This window comes from Balaenoptera musculus, chromosome 15, assembly GCF_009873245.2.
Source record: "Balaenoptera musculus isolate JJ_BM4_2016_0621 chromosome 15, mBalMus1.pri.v3, whole genome shotgun sequence".
Classification (NCBI taxonomy): domain Eukaryota; kingdom Metazoa; phylum Chordata; class Mammalia; order Artiodactyla; family Balaenopteridae; genus Balaenoptera; species Balaenoptera musculus.
Genome location: NC_045799.1, coordinates 72,565,424 through 72,580,832, shown reverse-complemented (window position 1 = coordinate 72,580,832; position 15,409 = coordinate 72,565,424). Strand labels below are relative to the sequence as shown.

General features: G+C 55.2%; 2 protein-coding genes across 7 annotated transcripts; one reads left to right on the top strand and one right to left on the bottom strand.

Moving 5' to 3' along the window:
- The first annotated feature begins 289 nt into the window (after positions 1-289).
- LOC118880605 (prostasin-like) lies at positions 290-4,701 on the top strand. Of its 4 annotated transcripts, none has more exons than XM_036824289.1 (6): positions 290-597; positions 877-894; positions 2,591-2,753; positions 3,034-3,305; positions 3,396-3,562; positions 3,694-4,701. In XM_036824289.1, the coding sequence occupies exons 1-6, from the start codon at positions 513-515 to the stop codon at positions 4,015-4,017; spliced, it is 1,029 nt and encodes a 342-aa protein (XP_036680184.1). In that variant the 5' UTR covers positions 290-512; the 3' UTR covers positions 4,018-4,701. The 4 variants fall into 4 exon arrangements, with proteins under 4 accessions (XP_036680184.1, XP_036680185.1, XP_036680186.1 ...); XM_036824291.1 differs by having other exon boundaries at positions 509-597; positions 3,006-3,305; positions 3,694-4,602; XM_036824290.1 differs by lacking the exon at positions 877-894 and having other exon boundaries at positions 3,694-4,695.
- Positions 4,687-14,446, bottom strand: KAT8 (lysine acetyltransferase 8). 3 transcript variants are annotated; one of them, XM_036824284.1, is made up of 11 exons: positions 14,190-14,442; positions 12,811-12,885; positions 12,560-12,735; positions 8,865-8,918; positions 8,599-8,763; positions 7,733-7,822; positions 5,905-6,045; positions 5,714-5,807; positions 5,469-5,619; positions 5,163-5,317; positions 4,687-4,890 (listed from the first exon to the last, which is right to left on the bottom strand). In XM_036824284.1, the coding sequence occupies exons 1-11, from the start codon at positions 14,398-14,400 to the stop codon at positions 4,826-4,828; spliced, it is 1,377 nt and encodes a 458-aa protein (XP_036680179.1). In that variant the 5' UTR covers positions 14,401-14,442; the 3' UTR covers positions 4,687-4,825. The 3 variants fall into 3 exon arrangements, with proteins under 3 accessions (XP_036680179.1, XP_036680178.1, XP_036680180.1); XM_036824283.1 differs by having other exon boundaries at positions 4,721-5,317; positions 14,190-14,445; XM_036824285.1 differs by lacking the exon at positions 4,687-4,890 and having other exon boundaries at positions 5,250-5,370; positions 14,190-14,446.
- Positions 14,447-15,409: the final 963 nt, after the last annotated feature.

Genomic DNA, 15,409 nt, shown 5'->3' with positions numbered 1-15,409 from the left:
AGACCTGGGACCGAGAGCCACTGGGTCAGGAATCCAGCCATCCGGGTTTCCAGCGCTACCTGGGGCTGCTCAACCCAACCCCCACGCCACACACACACACACACACACACACACACACACACACACACACACACACACACACACACACACACACACACACACAGCCTAGGAGTCTGAGAGGACTCAGGACTTTGGCAACAAGAGAGGCCGGCTGAGCTGAGCAGGGAGGGCGGGGCCAGGGGAGGGGCCGGCAGGTAGGTGCCCTTTCCCAGGAGCTGCCACTCCGGAAGGAAGATCTACTGTGTACCCAGGCCGTGCTGGAGACTCGTCCTCACTGCCGGCTGCGGAGACCCCAGCGTTTCCTCTGTGCCCGCTGCCTGCCTTCGAAGCCGCCTTGGACACCTGCTCCCGCTTCCCTCTGGTCCTGACACCTGGATCTTGCCTTTGAACCCCAGCCTGAGGTCCCTTCCTTTGGGTGCCTGGTGTCTTCCCAGGGCCCCTGGTCCTGGGTCATGGCCCAGAGGGCAGGCCAGGGGCCTAGGTGGCTGGAGGCTCTGGCCACTCTGTTTTTGCTTGGATTATTCTGGAATGAGATGGGTGAGTGTGTGGGGGTGGAGAGTGTGGAGCACGGGGGGAGGGAGGGCGGGGGGCGGCAGGTAGTGCACCGGGGCCGAGGGTATAACCCTTTTCTGGGGCACATCCCTTATTCTGGGCTCAAAAACCCCCAGCTTCAGCCTCCCTGGCTCTTGGCCTCTCCCCTCAGCTTTGGCTTCCTGGGGGGGGGGGGCCAGCCCTGTGGAGAAGCAGCAGGTAAGGGTGGGGTCTGGGCACTTGAGACTTGCCTGCTTACCCCTCCCTCTTTCTCTTTCCCTCCAGGAGCCGTTGGGGCTGAAGGTGAGGCTCGCCAGGGAAGTGAGGGAAGGGGAAGGGGAGGGGGAGGGGCCGCGGATTCAGATTTCCCTGGGGCGTTTGAGTACCTGACGCTCTCTCTGCAAGGCCGTCTCGTTCACTCCTGTTATCTTATTTAGGTCCCCCAATAGCTCTGGGAGGCGAGGAATACAGCCCTCGTCCTTTGGATTAAGAAACTGAGGGGCAGAGAAATGACTTGCCCAACGGCACACAGCCAGTAAGTGGCAGAGCTGGGATTTAAACCCAGGTCTGACTCCAAACGTGGGTTGTTTTGAGGGAAACAAACCAAGGATCCGTCTCCTTGGCAATCCCGGCTTCACCATGTACTGGCTGTGTCTCGAATGCCAGTTCCCTCACCTCTAAAATGAAGTTGACGGAGTTCCCTGGGGGTCCACCGGTTGGGACTCCGCACTTTCACTGCCGAGGGCCCCCGGGTTGGGGAACTAGGATCCCACAGGCCGTGAGGTGCGGCAAAAATAAAATAAAATAAAATGAAGTCGATTCTGGGAATTCCCTGGTGGTCCAGTGGTTAAGACTCTGCGCTTCCAATGCAGGGATCACCGGTTCGATCCCTGGTCAGGGAACTAAGGTCCCACATGCCATACGGTGCGGCCAAAAACAAAAAATGTTTTTAAAAAATGAAGTTGATTCTGTCTGTCTCCTGGGGCTGCAATGAAGAGTCTGGAAGATTAAGGAAGTGAAAGCCCCTCTGGGGCCTGACGTTGCTTGAACTGCTGGTCTCTATTGTCCTTTTTACAAGGAGAGGGGGAGGAGCCTCACTGGGTGGTTTTCCCTGCTTCTGAGCAGGTGACTTTGTGAAGGGCACTTGGGTCCTGCTCCAAACAGCGGTCTCTGCGGGGGTGGGGCCGTCCTGGAAACTAGACATTCACACCCTGGGAGCCCGGCTGTTTTGTTCGTTTGTTCAACACACATTCACGACTCCATCCGTGTGCCCAGCCCTGTGCTGGGTGCTGGGGACGTGGGGATCTGCCCTCGTCCCTGCCCCTAGGGAACGCCCAGGTTGGCTGCTTGAAGCAGACACCGTCATAATGCGGAGCAGCCACGTCCGGGAAGCACGGACCTCGGCAGCTCCGAAGCGTCGTCTCACTCAGCCAGCAGGGTCAGGGCAGGCTACAGAGGGACTGAGAATTTGAACCATCTCCATAGGCAAATAGCAGTTTGCTGAGCGAAGTAGGGATGAGGAAAAGTATTCTAGGCAGAGTGACCTGAATAAGCCAAGGTCTGGAGGTGAACAAGTGTGTGGCCCGCTGTGACAGGGTGTCCAGAGGGCTGGCTGGAGCAGATAGCTGTGCCATGGAAGGTCTGGAGTCTCTCGTAAGGGCAGTGCGGAGCCAGGGAAGGATTTAAGCGGGGGTATGACCTGGCCAGATTTGTAAGGAGTGGAGCAGATGGAAGGCAGGAAGGCCTGTGAGGACAGAAGCTGGATGGGACCTTAACTAGGCACTGGGTCGAGGGTAGCGGGGGGCGGGGGGGGCGGTGTGCAGAACTGACTGTGACTGGTGAGCCATGGGATGGGGACACAGGGTGGCTGGTTTCTGTAAACTCACTCCGCAAGCTCCAAACCAGACCTCCTGGGCTATGTCGGGAGTGGCAGGGTCGAGGATGTGGTTTGGGGGCCCCTGAGGACCTGACCCCCTCCCTCCCTTTCCTCCCTGGGCAGCCTCCTGCGGCGTGGTCCCCCAAGCACGTATCACAGGTGGTAGCGATTCAGCCCACGGCCAGTGGCCCTGGCAGGTCAGCATCAGCTACAACGGCGTCCACGCGTGTGGCGGCTCTCTCCTGTCCGAGCAGTGGGTGCTGTCGGCTGCTCACTGCTTCCCAAGGTACCAGCTGGGTAGGGGGCAGGGTGGGGAAGTCAAAAGTGGGCTGGAGGTCAAAGTTCAAGGATCAGTGTAGGTCAGAGGTTGGAGGTTCTTGGGTTGTATCTAGGGATATCAATAAAGTCTGTAAGGATCCGTCAGGAGTGAAGGCCAGAGGTCACAGGTCACAGGATAAAACAAGGATGCAGGGTGGACCCTGAAAGGTCAGGAACTGAGGTTGGATGCCACAAGGCAACAGGGATCCTGGTCTCTCAGGTCCCAGCCTTCGCCCCTCTGCCTGCAGGGAGCACCGCACGGAGGACTACGAGGTAAAGCTGGGGGCCCACAAGCTGAACTACTACAGCTCTGACACCCAGGTCCGCACGGTGGCGCAGGTCATTTCCCACTCCAGCTACCTCCAGGAGGGCTCCATGGGTGACATCGCGCTCCTCCAGCTCAGCCGCTCTGTCAACTTCTCTCGCTACATCCGGCCCATCTGCCTCCCCGCAGCCAACGCCTCCTTCCCCAATGGTCTCCAGTGCACTGTCACGGGATGGGGCCACGTGGCCCCCTCAGGTGAGGGTGAGGGGGGCGCTGACGTCTAGAGGCACGGGGGGAGCCGATGCAGGGTAGGAGGCCCTGGGTAAGCATCTTTTGTCCCCACAGTGAGCCTCCAGGCCCCCAAGACACTGCAGCAACTTGAGGTGCCACTGATCAGTCATGAGACCTGTAACTGCCTGTACAACGTCAACGCCAAGCCCGAGGAGCCCCACTTTATCCAGCAGGACATGGTGTGTGCTGGCTATGTGAACGGGGGCAAGGACGCCTGCCAGGTAAATGCGGGGGGTCCGGGGAAAAGATGAGACAGGCGTATCTTGGGAGATGAGGGCTCGATGGGGCTCGCACGGATGGTTGGAGGCCTGGCGTCCGGTCCTGACAGCTGCTGTGTGGATTTTCTCCTCAGGGTGACTCTGGGGGCCCACTCTCCTGCCCAGTGGGGGGCCGCTGGTACGTGGCAGGCATCGTAAGCTGGGGTGATGCCTGTGGGGCCCCCAACAGGCCCGGTGTGTATACTCTGACCTCCAGCTATGCCTCCTGGATTCACCACAAGGTGGCAGAGCTCCAGCCTCAGGTGGTGCCCCAAATCCAGGAGTCCCAGCCTGATGGCAACCTCTGCAGCAACTATGGGGCCTTCAACTCTGCCCCAGCCCCAGGCTTGGTGGGACCCCTCCTTCTGCTGCCACTAGGCCTGACCCTGGGCCTCCTCCGCCCACAGCACGACCACTGAGCTACTCACCCTGGGAGCTGACTTGCTTCTGGGACCTCCACATCACACCCAAGGGCACACGCCTGCTCCCAGGATGCCTGGGGCCTGACTTTGAGCCACTCCTTCCTCCCAGGACCCTGTGGGAGTTCAAAGCACCATCCTGACCTTTGCGCCCACTCTTCTGGGTTGCTCTTTGGGGCTGTAACCTCCACCACAGGAGTTTACTGCCTAAGAGTCTGCTGGCTAGAAACTCTGGTCACCTTCATCTGCTGTCCACAAGCCTATCGGTTGGGCTCCTATGGAGCCCCCAAGGACCCTCAGCTATGAAAGTGGGCCCCGGCTCCCCACCTGTTTCTAGAAGACTGCCCAGATGCCTGCTGCTAAAAGGCTGGCTGCAGCACCTCACCTGCTCTGCCTGATGAGCCCCATCATTTCACCCTCTCACTGTTTTCTGGGCTGGGGCTGCCTCTGGGCAGCATGCTTTCAAGGACAGAAAAGGCCCCACTCTTGCCTCACTGGCTGCCACGCCCCCTGAGCCCCGACTCCTGGACTCCGGAGGACTGAGCCCCCACCGGAACTGGACCCCGACTCGCACCTGGTGTGCGGGGTTAGACGGAGCGAGACGGAGTAAAATGTTCTGAGCACAACTGGCCGTGTGTGTGTGTGACGTGAAATGAGGCCCATCCGCTCTGGGCCTCTCCCTCCCACCTCCAAAGTCCAGAGCCACTGGCAGAACTCACTTTATTAAAAAAATGATGAAACAGGTCTGTACATATTTACAGGCTGGGGTGCAAGGAGGCACGGGTCCAGCAGCAGGGGCACAGGCCACTCACTTCTTGGAGAGTTTGACTTGCTTGTGCTTGGGGGGTGCCCACTTGAGGCAGACAGAGTCCACTGTGGGGAGAAGAGGCATGAGAGGCAGGACTGGGCCTCCGGGCCCGGCCGCTCGCACTGGCTGCTCTGCCCTGGGCCCAGGTCAGGTTTCACCTCGAGGTGAGAACAGGGGCAGACTGAGTCCTGGGGAGGGGGCTGCCCCAGGCTTCAGTCCTGGGAGCTGGTCAGACTGGTTGGGGATCCGATGACAGCAAAACAGAGGCCTTGGCTCACGGCAGTCCTTACATCTACCCCCCACACACACACACACACCCTGGGCAGACTCCACCCACCTGTTATGGGTGGTTTCTTATACTGGGCACTTTTGAGGTGTTCCTCCACCAGCTTGGGTGTGACACAGATCACATGCTGGCCCTTCCAGTACTTGACCATGTTGAGGGACTGGAGGGTGCTGATGATGTCATTCTGGGTGATGCTCGTCATCTGGCTGCAGAAAGGGATTAGAGCAGATGCTGGAGAGAGCTCCCTTGTGGGGTTTGGCTGGGACAGCAAAAGGGGACAAGGAGACAGTTTGACAGCATCACGGCCAATCTTAGGAGAGTCCTTCCCTCTTTGAGGGTTCCAGGTGCCTCCCTTACCTAAGGTCCTTGATGGACAGTGTGCCCCGGAAGTCTCGCAGGATCTCCAGAAGGACCCAGGACCAGTAGCTGCGGTAGCTGAGCTTGCCCAGGTCAGACAGTGGCTTCTCAGGGGAGCCTACTGTGCTCTCCAGCTTGGACAGCTCATAACCTGGCAACGGTGGAAATGAGGAAACTGAGGACCCGCCCTGCCCTGGCACCCCTCACCACAGCTGCCCTTCCTGGACAGGCCGGGAACCACTCACTGAAAGCGATGAGGAACTTTCCATAGCCACGGCGCTGGTAGGGGGGCAGGGTCAGGATGCAGGCCACGTTGTTCCCGTCTGGTGACTCCTTTTCCTGTAGGGGTGGGTGGTCAGGACCTCTGCGGAGGCTCAGCCCCTGCTTCTGGTTCATTCTCCCCCGCTCCCTCAACCCGGGCTTCCCGACCCAGCACCTTCGAGAAATAGCCGACGATGTGGGCTCCCTGCCTGTCCACCTCAGTCAAAATGTAAAAGACGAATGGCTCCACGTCGAAGTACAATGTCTTGTGGTCCAGGAAAAGCTTGGCCAGCAGACACAGGTTCTGACAGTAAATCTGAGGGGTCGCGAGGTGGAAGCAGGCTCAGGGAGCAGGCGTTAACTCCTCCGCCTCGCCCCACGGAGGCCTGGGCAGGAGCTGCCACCCTGCCCTGCAAGTGCCAGGCTCCAGACAGCAGCCAGTGCCAGCACGGTGAGAAGTGGGATCCTCACCAGGACAGTCATGTTTAGAATTGGAAGGAGTCTTAGAGTCACATTCTGATGGACGGGGAAACTGAAAATCAGAGAGCTATGCGCACTCAAGGAGGTAACGGCAGAGCTGGACCAATCATGGCTACCACTTCTGAGCGCTGAAGAGGAGCTCAATCTTCACAGACACGAACTCTTCTATTTCAGGTCAGGAAACAAGCTCAGGGGAGACAGTGGCTCACTCAAGGTCCCATGGCTGGTGAGCACTAGGGCAGGACTCAACCTGCTATATGAGTTCTGACTGTTCATGGCTGTGTCCTCAGCACCTAGCGCAAGGCTAAGCGTGAAGCTGGGAGCTTGGTAAATGTTTGCTGAATGGACGACCCTCGAGCCTGACTCTGCAGCCTGAGCTGTCTGCCCACTCAGCCAAACTGGGACAGAGAGACCAATGTCAGGAGGGCCAGTGGGACCTGGAGGTTGGCTTCATGACAGAGATCAAGGACACCTTTTACGTCCACTCTCGTTTGACTCAACAATTGTGTGAGCCCAGCACCGCTAGACCCATTTTGCTTAGGAGGCAATGGAGGCTCTGGGGGGCGGCGGGGGGGAGTGCTTGCCTGAGGCCCCAAAGCTGGAGAAGGCAGAGCTGGGAAGAACACCCACGTCTCCTGCTGGGGCCCCTCCTGCCGCCCCCAGCCCCATTCATGCTCAGGAAGGCAGAGCAGGGGGCTCTGGTGGGGCTAAGAATGGGTATTTCCCAAGTTACTTATCACGAGGCTGACAAAGGCCCATGTTTACTAAGCCCCTATTCGATGCCAGGGACTGTGCTAAGTACTTTACTTTGCTGTCTCATTTACTCCACTAACAAGCCTGTTAGTTAACTATTAGCATAACTCCTGTCTTAAAGATGAGGAAACAGGAACAAAGGACCTTAAGTAACTCGTCCAAGGTCAGCTAGAAGTGACGGGGCGATTTGAAGCCAGGAGCCACTCAGAGGCCAGCCCTCTGCGTCTTACACTCTACTGGCCTTCCCCAGGAGACCTTCCCAGACTGACCAGGCAAGGGTCAAGTTCTCAACGACAGCAAAGCAGGCCCCAAAGGCCCCACCCTGCCCCAGCGAAGTCCTTCAGGAACAAGGAAATTAGCGGTCTGAGCCACAGAGCTCTCCCCGCAGGAAACCTCACACAAAGCAGTTCACACCCAGGAAAAACAAACACCTTTTCTTCAGGCAGAAAGAGAAAGCAGTTTTTAAGAACAGCCTGAGGCAAGACAATCTCCACTCTGGGTTCCAAAATTGCCTGAACCTAAGCCACCCCAAGCTACCCCATCAGAAGGCAAGTCCTCAGGGACAGAAGGGAAACCCAGAACTCGAGGCTGGCACCACAGGGCCATGAGTTCACTATGCACCAACCACAGGCCGAGTGCCAGGCTGAGCACAAGCCCGCAGGCCTCTTCGCACACTAAGGCCGGCCTCTACCCTTTGGCGACGGTGAGGATCGTCGGGAGGTGCCCAGCGTGTCCCCCCACCTGCCACAGTGCCTCCCCCCGGGGCTCACCTTGTGGTCTTTGCCGTCTACCTCGTACACAGAGATGTTGCTCTTGCGATAGATCTCCTTCCCCGGGGGCTGCCGCCACTGGCACTGGCCCTGGGGGTGGGGATGGGCAGGGGGAGGCACAGGTATGAGGCCCCAAGGCTCCCCACTAGGTGCCCCATCCTGCCCTGTGTGGCCTGCAGCAGGTCTCTGCTTCTCTCCACCTGGAGACCCCGGGCTCCACCCTTTACCTACATCGAGTAATCCTCCCAACCACCTGAGGAGACGGATGCTATTTTACAGATGGAGAAACCGAGGCACAGTAACTGGCTAAGTAACTGGCTCAAATATCACACAGCGAGATGGTTTTAAGTCCAGCTCAGCCTGGCTCTGGACGACTCTGGACGACTCTGGAGGGCTGGCACCCGTGACAAGGGCATTTCCCAAACCACATACATTTGCCTCAGTGTCTACCCTGTGGGAAACACGCCACTGCCCTGCCCCAGCAGGTCCTGCGTGTGGATTAAAGCTTCCTGTCTGTCCGCACCTCATGGTCCCACGGCTCGGGGCTGTGCTTACTTCCTCTTTTCCACAGGGGAACCTGGCACTGGACTGGCCTTGATAAACATGTGCTGAGGGCAAGGGACCCCAGAAGGTCCCCATTCCACAGAAGAGGAAACTGGGGTCTGGGGAGGGTCAGCAAGTTGGCCAAGGTCACTCCGGCAAAGGCAGAGTCAGGCCTGGAATCCAGGTCTCTCCAGCCGGGGCAGCTTTTCCTTGGACTCAACTGCTCTGGACCTGTCTCTCTTGCCCAGTGCCGCTGCCTCAGCCGGCCCTCAGCCTCTATGCCCACCACCGCACTCACCAGGCCCGGCCCGGCCCAGCCTCACCAAGTGGAAGCGGTAGCTCTTTTCGTATTTCATGTACTTGAGGCAGTACTCGCAGAGCCAGAGCTTGGGCTGTTTCCCATAGTCTTCAGGGAACGGGGAGAAGTACCAGGCGTCGATTTCGTAGTTCCCGATGTGGATCTTGTCCACGTACTTCACCTTGGTGATCTGTGGGCGAGGTGGGAGTGAAGGGCAGGGGATGGCTCGGTCGGGGCAAGGGATGCCGTAGGGAAGGGGTGCCCCCACTTAGGACCCCCTCCCCTACTTACCGCCTCATGTTCCTTCTCCAAGGCTGCTGTTGTGGGGTCCATCTCTGCATAGGTCTGAGTGAGAAAGAAGTGGACACAGGTGAACAGAAGTGGCGGTCAGGCCACCCCTCCCATCCCAGAACCCAGCACTTCCCTCCTGTCTAGCAAACCTGTTTCACCTGGTTTCAGAGCTGACTGGTCCAAGTTCCTCTCCCATCTGCCCACCCACCCATACATCCCAGACACTCCTGATGCCCAAGTTTGGACCTTTTGCCTGATGAACAGGGCTAGGATCAGGAGGCCTGGTTCCAGTTCTTGGGCTGGTAAGAGCTTCAGCTGTACAACGCGATCAATCCAGCTCTGCCACAGTTGTTGTGAGACAGATGACATAATGGGCCTGGTCTTCCGCTTCCATAGCAGGAACTGGTGCGGACTGCCCGGTGTGCCTGGACCTCTTTCCTGCCCATGGGACTGCTCCCGGAGGCCCCTCCCACAGGCACATCAGGCTCTAGGTGTCCAGAAAGGAACTCAACCTTTCCTCCCTGCAAACCTGTTCATCCTCCTGGGTTCCCCATCTCCCTAGGAGCATCACCTTCAGTCCAACTACCCCAGACCAATAAGAGGCCTGCTCTCAAGACTCCTCCTCCTGTCTCAGCCTGGCATTCGAATAACGGCCACGTCATGTTAGCTCTACCTCCTTGTCATCTCTGGAACCGGTTCCTCTGTCCCACACCAAATAGCCACTGCCACCGTCTCAGGTCTGGATAGTTGACGAGGCCTCTGTAAATTCCCAGCCCCCAGTCTCAGCCCCCTCAAATCTGCTCTGCGATTGACACTCCTGTTTCTGGCCTCCATGCCTTTGCACATGCAGTTCCTTCCACCCTGAATGTCCTTCCCTCTCCTAGAGCTGCCAGAAGATGCTTACTCAGCCTGGTACCGAGCATGAGCCAGGCAAGTGCATGATGAGGCAGAGCTTGGCGAGTGATCACATGTTAATTGTTTTTGCTGTGCTCTCCCTGTCCTTCAAGGCCCAGCACCCTGGGAAGGTGTGGTCAACAATCCTCCAGGAGGCCTGACTGGATTCTTCTGATGCAGAATACATTCCTTCCCAAGTCAGGAATTCAGTGGTCAACAACAGTACCCTCCGACTCCCCCTTCTTGGCTTCCCCCATTTTCCAAGTCTTTGGAAGGCAGGGACTACAAGCCAGGTGGCACTCACAGCCCATCTTGTTCCTAGGCCAGACGCTGAAGGAGGAACCAAGTCCAGCCTGACAGTGGACGCAGGTAGGCCTATGACCTACACCAGAGTAGATGGCAGCCTTGCCCTGTAGTTCAGAAGGGAGAAGGAGCCAGCCTTATACCCAGAACCCCTTCCACAAAGCACTTTGCCTGGATGGCCTCATTTAACCCTTTTGGCAACGCTGAGATACAATGTTCTGACTTCTGTTTTACAGAGAAGTAAACAGGCAGGGAGAGGCGAGGTCACTGGCCCTTGGGGACTAGCCAGCTGCCATTTATTCCGAGTACTAAGCACTTACGTCGTAGGCATTACTCAGAACAAGCCTGAGATGGGAGTCCTCTCTCTCTCCACTGCACGAAAGAGGAAACTGAGGCACAGAGAGGTGAGCTCATAGAACTGGCACCCAGCACAGCTGGGCATGGGCCCCTCGCCTGTCCAACTCCACACCTAACCCCTGCAAAGATGAGGGAAGGATGATTTTCCTCCTCACATGCCTCTTTAAAATACATTTCCCAACTCATACAATACAATCCTCCTCTGCAAAATGCATTAAAGAACTACAAAAACGCTACTTTCCGTAAATGCTGCAGTTTATTTAGAATTAAACATTAATTAGGCTCTGAAGAACCTTGCTGATCGTTAACTCGCTGTTACTCGTTCTTTGATTTTATCCCCACTGGCCCACTGTCAACCACCCTGCTGACTGCCAGCTTAGAGGTACATCTTTGTGAGTTAATGTGCCAGGGCAACCTGGCTGGGGAGCTAAGAAAACCTTAGATCTGCACTGTCCGGTAGAGTAGTCACCAGCCACAAGTGGTTACCTAAATTTAAGTTCATTACATTCAAATAAAATTTAATTCTCGGGACTTCCCTGGTGGTCCAGTGGTAAAGAATCTGCCTTTCAATGCAGGGGACACGGGTTCGATCCCTGGTCGGGGAACTAAGATCCCACATGCCGTGCAGCGTGGCCAAAAAAAAAATCTTTTAATAAAATTAAAAAATTTAATTCTTACTCACACGAAACCCATTTCAAGTGCTCAAGAGCCACATGTGAGTAGTGGCTACTGTTTCGGACAGCACAGAGGTAGAACATTTCCATTTATCACAGGATGTTCAGTTGGACCGTGCTGCCTTAGATGGTGAGAGATCTTTTTTTTTGGCCACGCCATGTGGCTTGCAGGATGTCAGTTCCTGACCAGGGATTGAACCCGGGCCATGACAGTGAAAGTGCCGAGTCCTAACCATCGGACCGCCAGGGAATTCCCAGTGAGAGATCTTTCTAATTCAGGTATTTCAAATTTTTTTATCACAGCACTGTAAACCAACTGGCAAGTTTGTGTATATACATATATATATATTTGTATGTGAGATAGAAGCTTCTTAAAACAATACTTACCTTTAATAAAGTACAACGCACTATGGTATTTTCTATCTTGTCCTAGTTCTTCCATTTTTGAAATTTAAATGGTCACCACCCACTGAACTAATTTGGCAATCTACTAACAGCCCCACAGTTTGCAAATCATTGCTGCTAAGCCCAGAACGAGCACTCAGAAGGATGGACTAGCACTGGTTGAAAATAATGAAGGTATGGGTGCCTTGAGAGCTCCATAAACCCTCCTCTTGTGTGCACACCCCATCTCACAAATCCAGAAACTAAGATTCACAGTGGGAGGACAGAAACCCCCCAGGGCAGGCTAGCTTTGTGAAAAGAACCCAAGTTTTGGAATAAAGTGGCAGGAATTTCTAGCATGTTTCAAAGAGCTTGTGCCCCAAAGTAGGACAATCTAGTTGGCCAATCTAATTCCTAACTGGATTCCTAAAACTACCTGTACCTCCCTTGTAAACTGGGGATATAATGCTTACCTCACAGAGTTGCTGTGACACTTCAGTGAGATCATATACTGTAATACTTAGCCTAATACTGTGGCTCACAAGCCTATAAATGTTTGCCATTATTACTCTAATTTCAACCCACCCTTTTACTAGCTGTATGATCTTGGGCATGTTACTTAACCTCTCTGAACCTGCTTCCTGTTTTCCTCAAAAAGAACTAATTACCCCTGTGGTGTTGAGTTGTTAGGGAGGATCTGATGAGCTTATACAGGCACAACACTCAGCACAATGCTTGGCAATAGCAAGTGCCCCAAATCACTCATTCTCTTCCTCCCCTTTGGACTTCAGGTCCATCTGTCAATGTGGCACAGCCAAAAGCGAGCACGAAAGGTGCAAGAGGCCTGAGTTCCAGTCCCAGCTGTGTCATTTCCTTGCCACGAGACTGTAGCCAAGCTCTCACCCTCTCTGAGCCTCAGTTTTCTCATCTGTGAAGAATACCTGGGAAGAAGTAGATAGAGTCCCCTACACACTGTAGGAGCTTAAGAAATGGGAGCTGCTGTGGTTTTGGCACTGGGACCCAAGGGAGTCAGCAGAGGCAGCTGAGCCTCCTGCAGCCCCGGGGAAGGGGAGGGGCCCGGACCTTCTGCACGTGGTTGATCTCGTCATGCTTGCGCTTTTGGTTTCGAGTGATCTTTCGCTCAGGCTGCTCGGCCAGCTCGCTGAGGTACTTCTCTGAGTTCTTCTGCACGGCATCCTTCACTGTCTTGGTCAGCGCCAGCCGGTTCTTGTCTACCCATTCGTCCAGTCGCCGGTTAACTGTGAGGATGGGCCATGAGGGTGCTGCCCTTCCGCCCCCGCCCCCCCCAGACCTGGATACCCCAAATCACTCACAGCCCACATAGTGTACATAGAATTCCTCTCGGCCCTCCTGATCGTTCACTCGAGACTGGATCACTTCAGCAGAATCTGTGAAGGGAAAGGGCTAGCATCACCAGGAAAGAAAACGGGGCTGGAACAAGAGTGAGCCTTCGCACTGAGGAGCAGTTTCCCAGATTCTGTGGCCAAATGTGTGCTAACCTCACCTGTTCACATCTGCCACTCCCTTCAATCACTGTCTGAGGTGGGCCAGACTGGTGCTGTTATTCTTATTTTAGAGACAAGGAAACTGAGGCCTATCCAGGGTCACCTATTTGAAAAGTGATAAGAGCTAATACTTAACTGAATTTAAATCTGGCTCCAAATTCAATGTTTGTTTTACTATACTCAGTCGTTCATTTGTTCAGGGGTCATGGGGGCTAGCTGTGGAATCAGACAGCCCCACTTCCTAGCTATATTTAACTGATCAAGTTATTTTGGCTTTCTGAGCCTCAGCATCTTCATCTATAAGGATAACCGTGCCCACCTCAAACGGTGAATTAATGGCTCTAAAGCTTTCAGTATAGCACCTGACAAACAGCCGACCATTCGATAAACGAGGAAGGCAACCGCTGCATGTCTGGCCCTGTGCTGGGCTGCTGCTGGATACAGCGATGGATCATGAGCAGTCCTGCCCTCCGGAAGTTCCCACTTTGATAGAAAACAGACAGACAGACAATGACAACATAATGGTACATATACTATAGCTTAGGTATGAAGAAAATGTTTCATTTCTTCATACAGAAAGGGAACATACAGAAGAGAACGACTCAATCTGCCTGAAGGGAGTCAAGAATGGCATCACAGGGGATATGATGCTAAAAGGATGACTGGGGCTAGCCAGCTAAACAAGGAGAAAGGGAAGAAAGGGCATTCCAAGCAGAGGGCACAGGCGGTAAAAGGCATATGGCCTTCAGAGCATACAGTGTGGTCTGGTCTGGCAATGGCCTTTACTAGGGGTGCTGAAAAACAGAGAGGTTACAAAAATGAATGCCATTCTAAGGCACTTGGGGTTTATTCTGGAAATGAGGCAAAGCAATAGAAGGGAGGGGAAGCTCGCTTTTGTGTTCTGGAAGGTCCTCTCCGCTGGCGGCTGCAGGGGATGGATGGAAGGGGGAGTCACAGAGACAAGGGAGACCACTGAGGAAGAAGGTTAACAAGAAAAGGGAATGAAGCCTAAGACTGGGCAAGGAAGTGGATTGGGAGCTCTACACACAGCAGGAAAAACTTGGCGAACGCCCAACTCGGGGAGGTTTGTAGGCGGCGCCCGGGAAAGTCCGAAAGTCCGCGTTCTCCTCCCTCAGGCCCCGTCCCGCCCTTAAACCCCGCCCCCTGGCCCTGGGTCCCGCCCTCACGCCAGGTGCTATCCGGCCTTCGGCACAGGTATGTTTCTCCGATCTCCACGGTGACTTCTGGCTCTCCACGCGCCGGAGTCGGCGGAGAGACGCGGCCCGGGGACGGGGAGGTCCCCTCGACCGCCACATTCTCGCCGGGCCCGGGCTCGCCCTCCCCCGCGACCCCTGAAGTCGCCGCCGCAATCGCCGCAGCTGCTCCTTGTGCCGCCATCGCTGTAGTGGAAGTGACGCCAGAATACAGCGCCGCGCAGCGCCTTTAGCTCCGGGTCAGCGGCTAGTGGCGGAGGCCGCGGCAGGCTGGAGGGGGGGGGAGGGGGTGTGTGACGTCGCAAGAGCTCATTGGCTCGTGCGACGGTCTCCGCGGCGCTGGGCCAGATTGACGTGGACTGTGCCGGTTGCCCTGGAGTTGTTTTCCGTTTGGAACTATGGCTGCACCGTAGAGTTGAAGAGAGGAAAAAGGCTTTCCTGATGTGATGCCTCAGCTCGATCTTTTTTAAAGGTCCGGGTGCCTGATCAGGGGGCGCTGCCCCCACTTCGCCGGGGCAGAGCCAAAGCATCCTGCCTGGATGCCTGGCTTTAGGGCGATGAACTTGGGATTAACACCCATCCCCGTGCCGCCCACTTCCGCCTGCCAAATACGGGTCTCCCGTCTTTGAAGACTGGAGAAACTGCCTTCCTTGTTCAGAGTGGGAAAAGGACAGTTGGGGTGGGGGAAGCAGGACGGATGTGTCCTGGGACAGCCAATAAGTCACTCTCACAGAATCAAGCCTTTGTAAAGAAAGGACCAGGTCCCCTAAACAGAAACTAGCCAAAGGCAGTGGACATAATGGAGAGCATCTGGGGCTTATTGAGTGAGGAATCCTGGGTTCTGCCCCTACACTGGGGAAGTTGTACAAGTATGTCCATTCCCAGAGTGTCGTTAAAGGTTAAACTGTATAAGCCATGTAACTATAAAAAGGTTGAACCATATACTTATCTCTCATGTATATAAAACAAGCGTATTGCACAATACCAGACAGGGTAGGTGCTCAAACATTCCCTTTGGCCTCTCTCTGAATCATCTTTGACTTATAATTTAGTTATTGGGCTTAGAAACAATTCTAAGAGGGGTGTAATGCTCAAGCCCTAAGGATGAGGTTATAGACCAGGAAATGTCTAAGTATTTGTGAGGGATGGCAGTGGGAAGTGCTGGTAACTTGGCTTTTGGGGAATGAAGAAGT

Coding starts and splice junctions, on each gene's coding strand:
- LOC118880605 (XM_036824289.1), top strand. CDS start 513: ATGGCCCAGAGGGCAGGCCAGGGGCCTAGGTGGCTGGAGGCTCTGGCC. Junction 2,754..3,033: donor GCTGCTCACTGCTTCCCAAG/GTACCAGCTGGG, acceptor CTCTGCCTGCAG/GGAGCACCGCACGGAGGACT. Junction 3,306..3,395: donor GGGCCACGTGGCCCCCTCAG/GTGAGGGTGAGG, acceptor TTGTCCCCACAG/TGAGCCTCCAGGCCCCCAAG.
- KAT8 (XM_036824283.1), bottom strand. CDS start 14,400: ATGGCGGCACAAGGAGCAGCTGCGGCGATTGCGGCGGCGACTTCAGGG. Junction 8,764..8,864: donor TGGAGAAGGAACATGAGGCG/GTAAGTAGGGGA, acceptor CCTCGCCCACAG/ATCACCAAGGTGAAGTACGT. Junction 5,620..5,713: donor AAAGTTCCTCATCGCTTTCA/GTGAGTGGTTCC, acceptor CACCGTTGCCAG/GTTATGAGCTGTCCAAGCTG.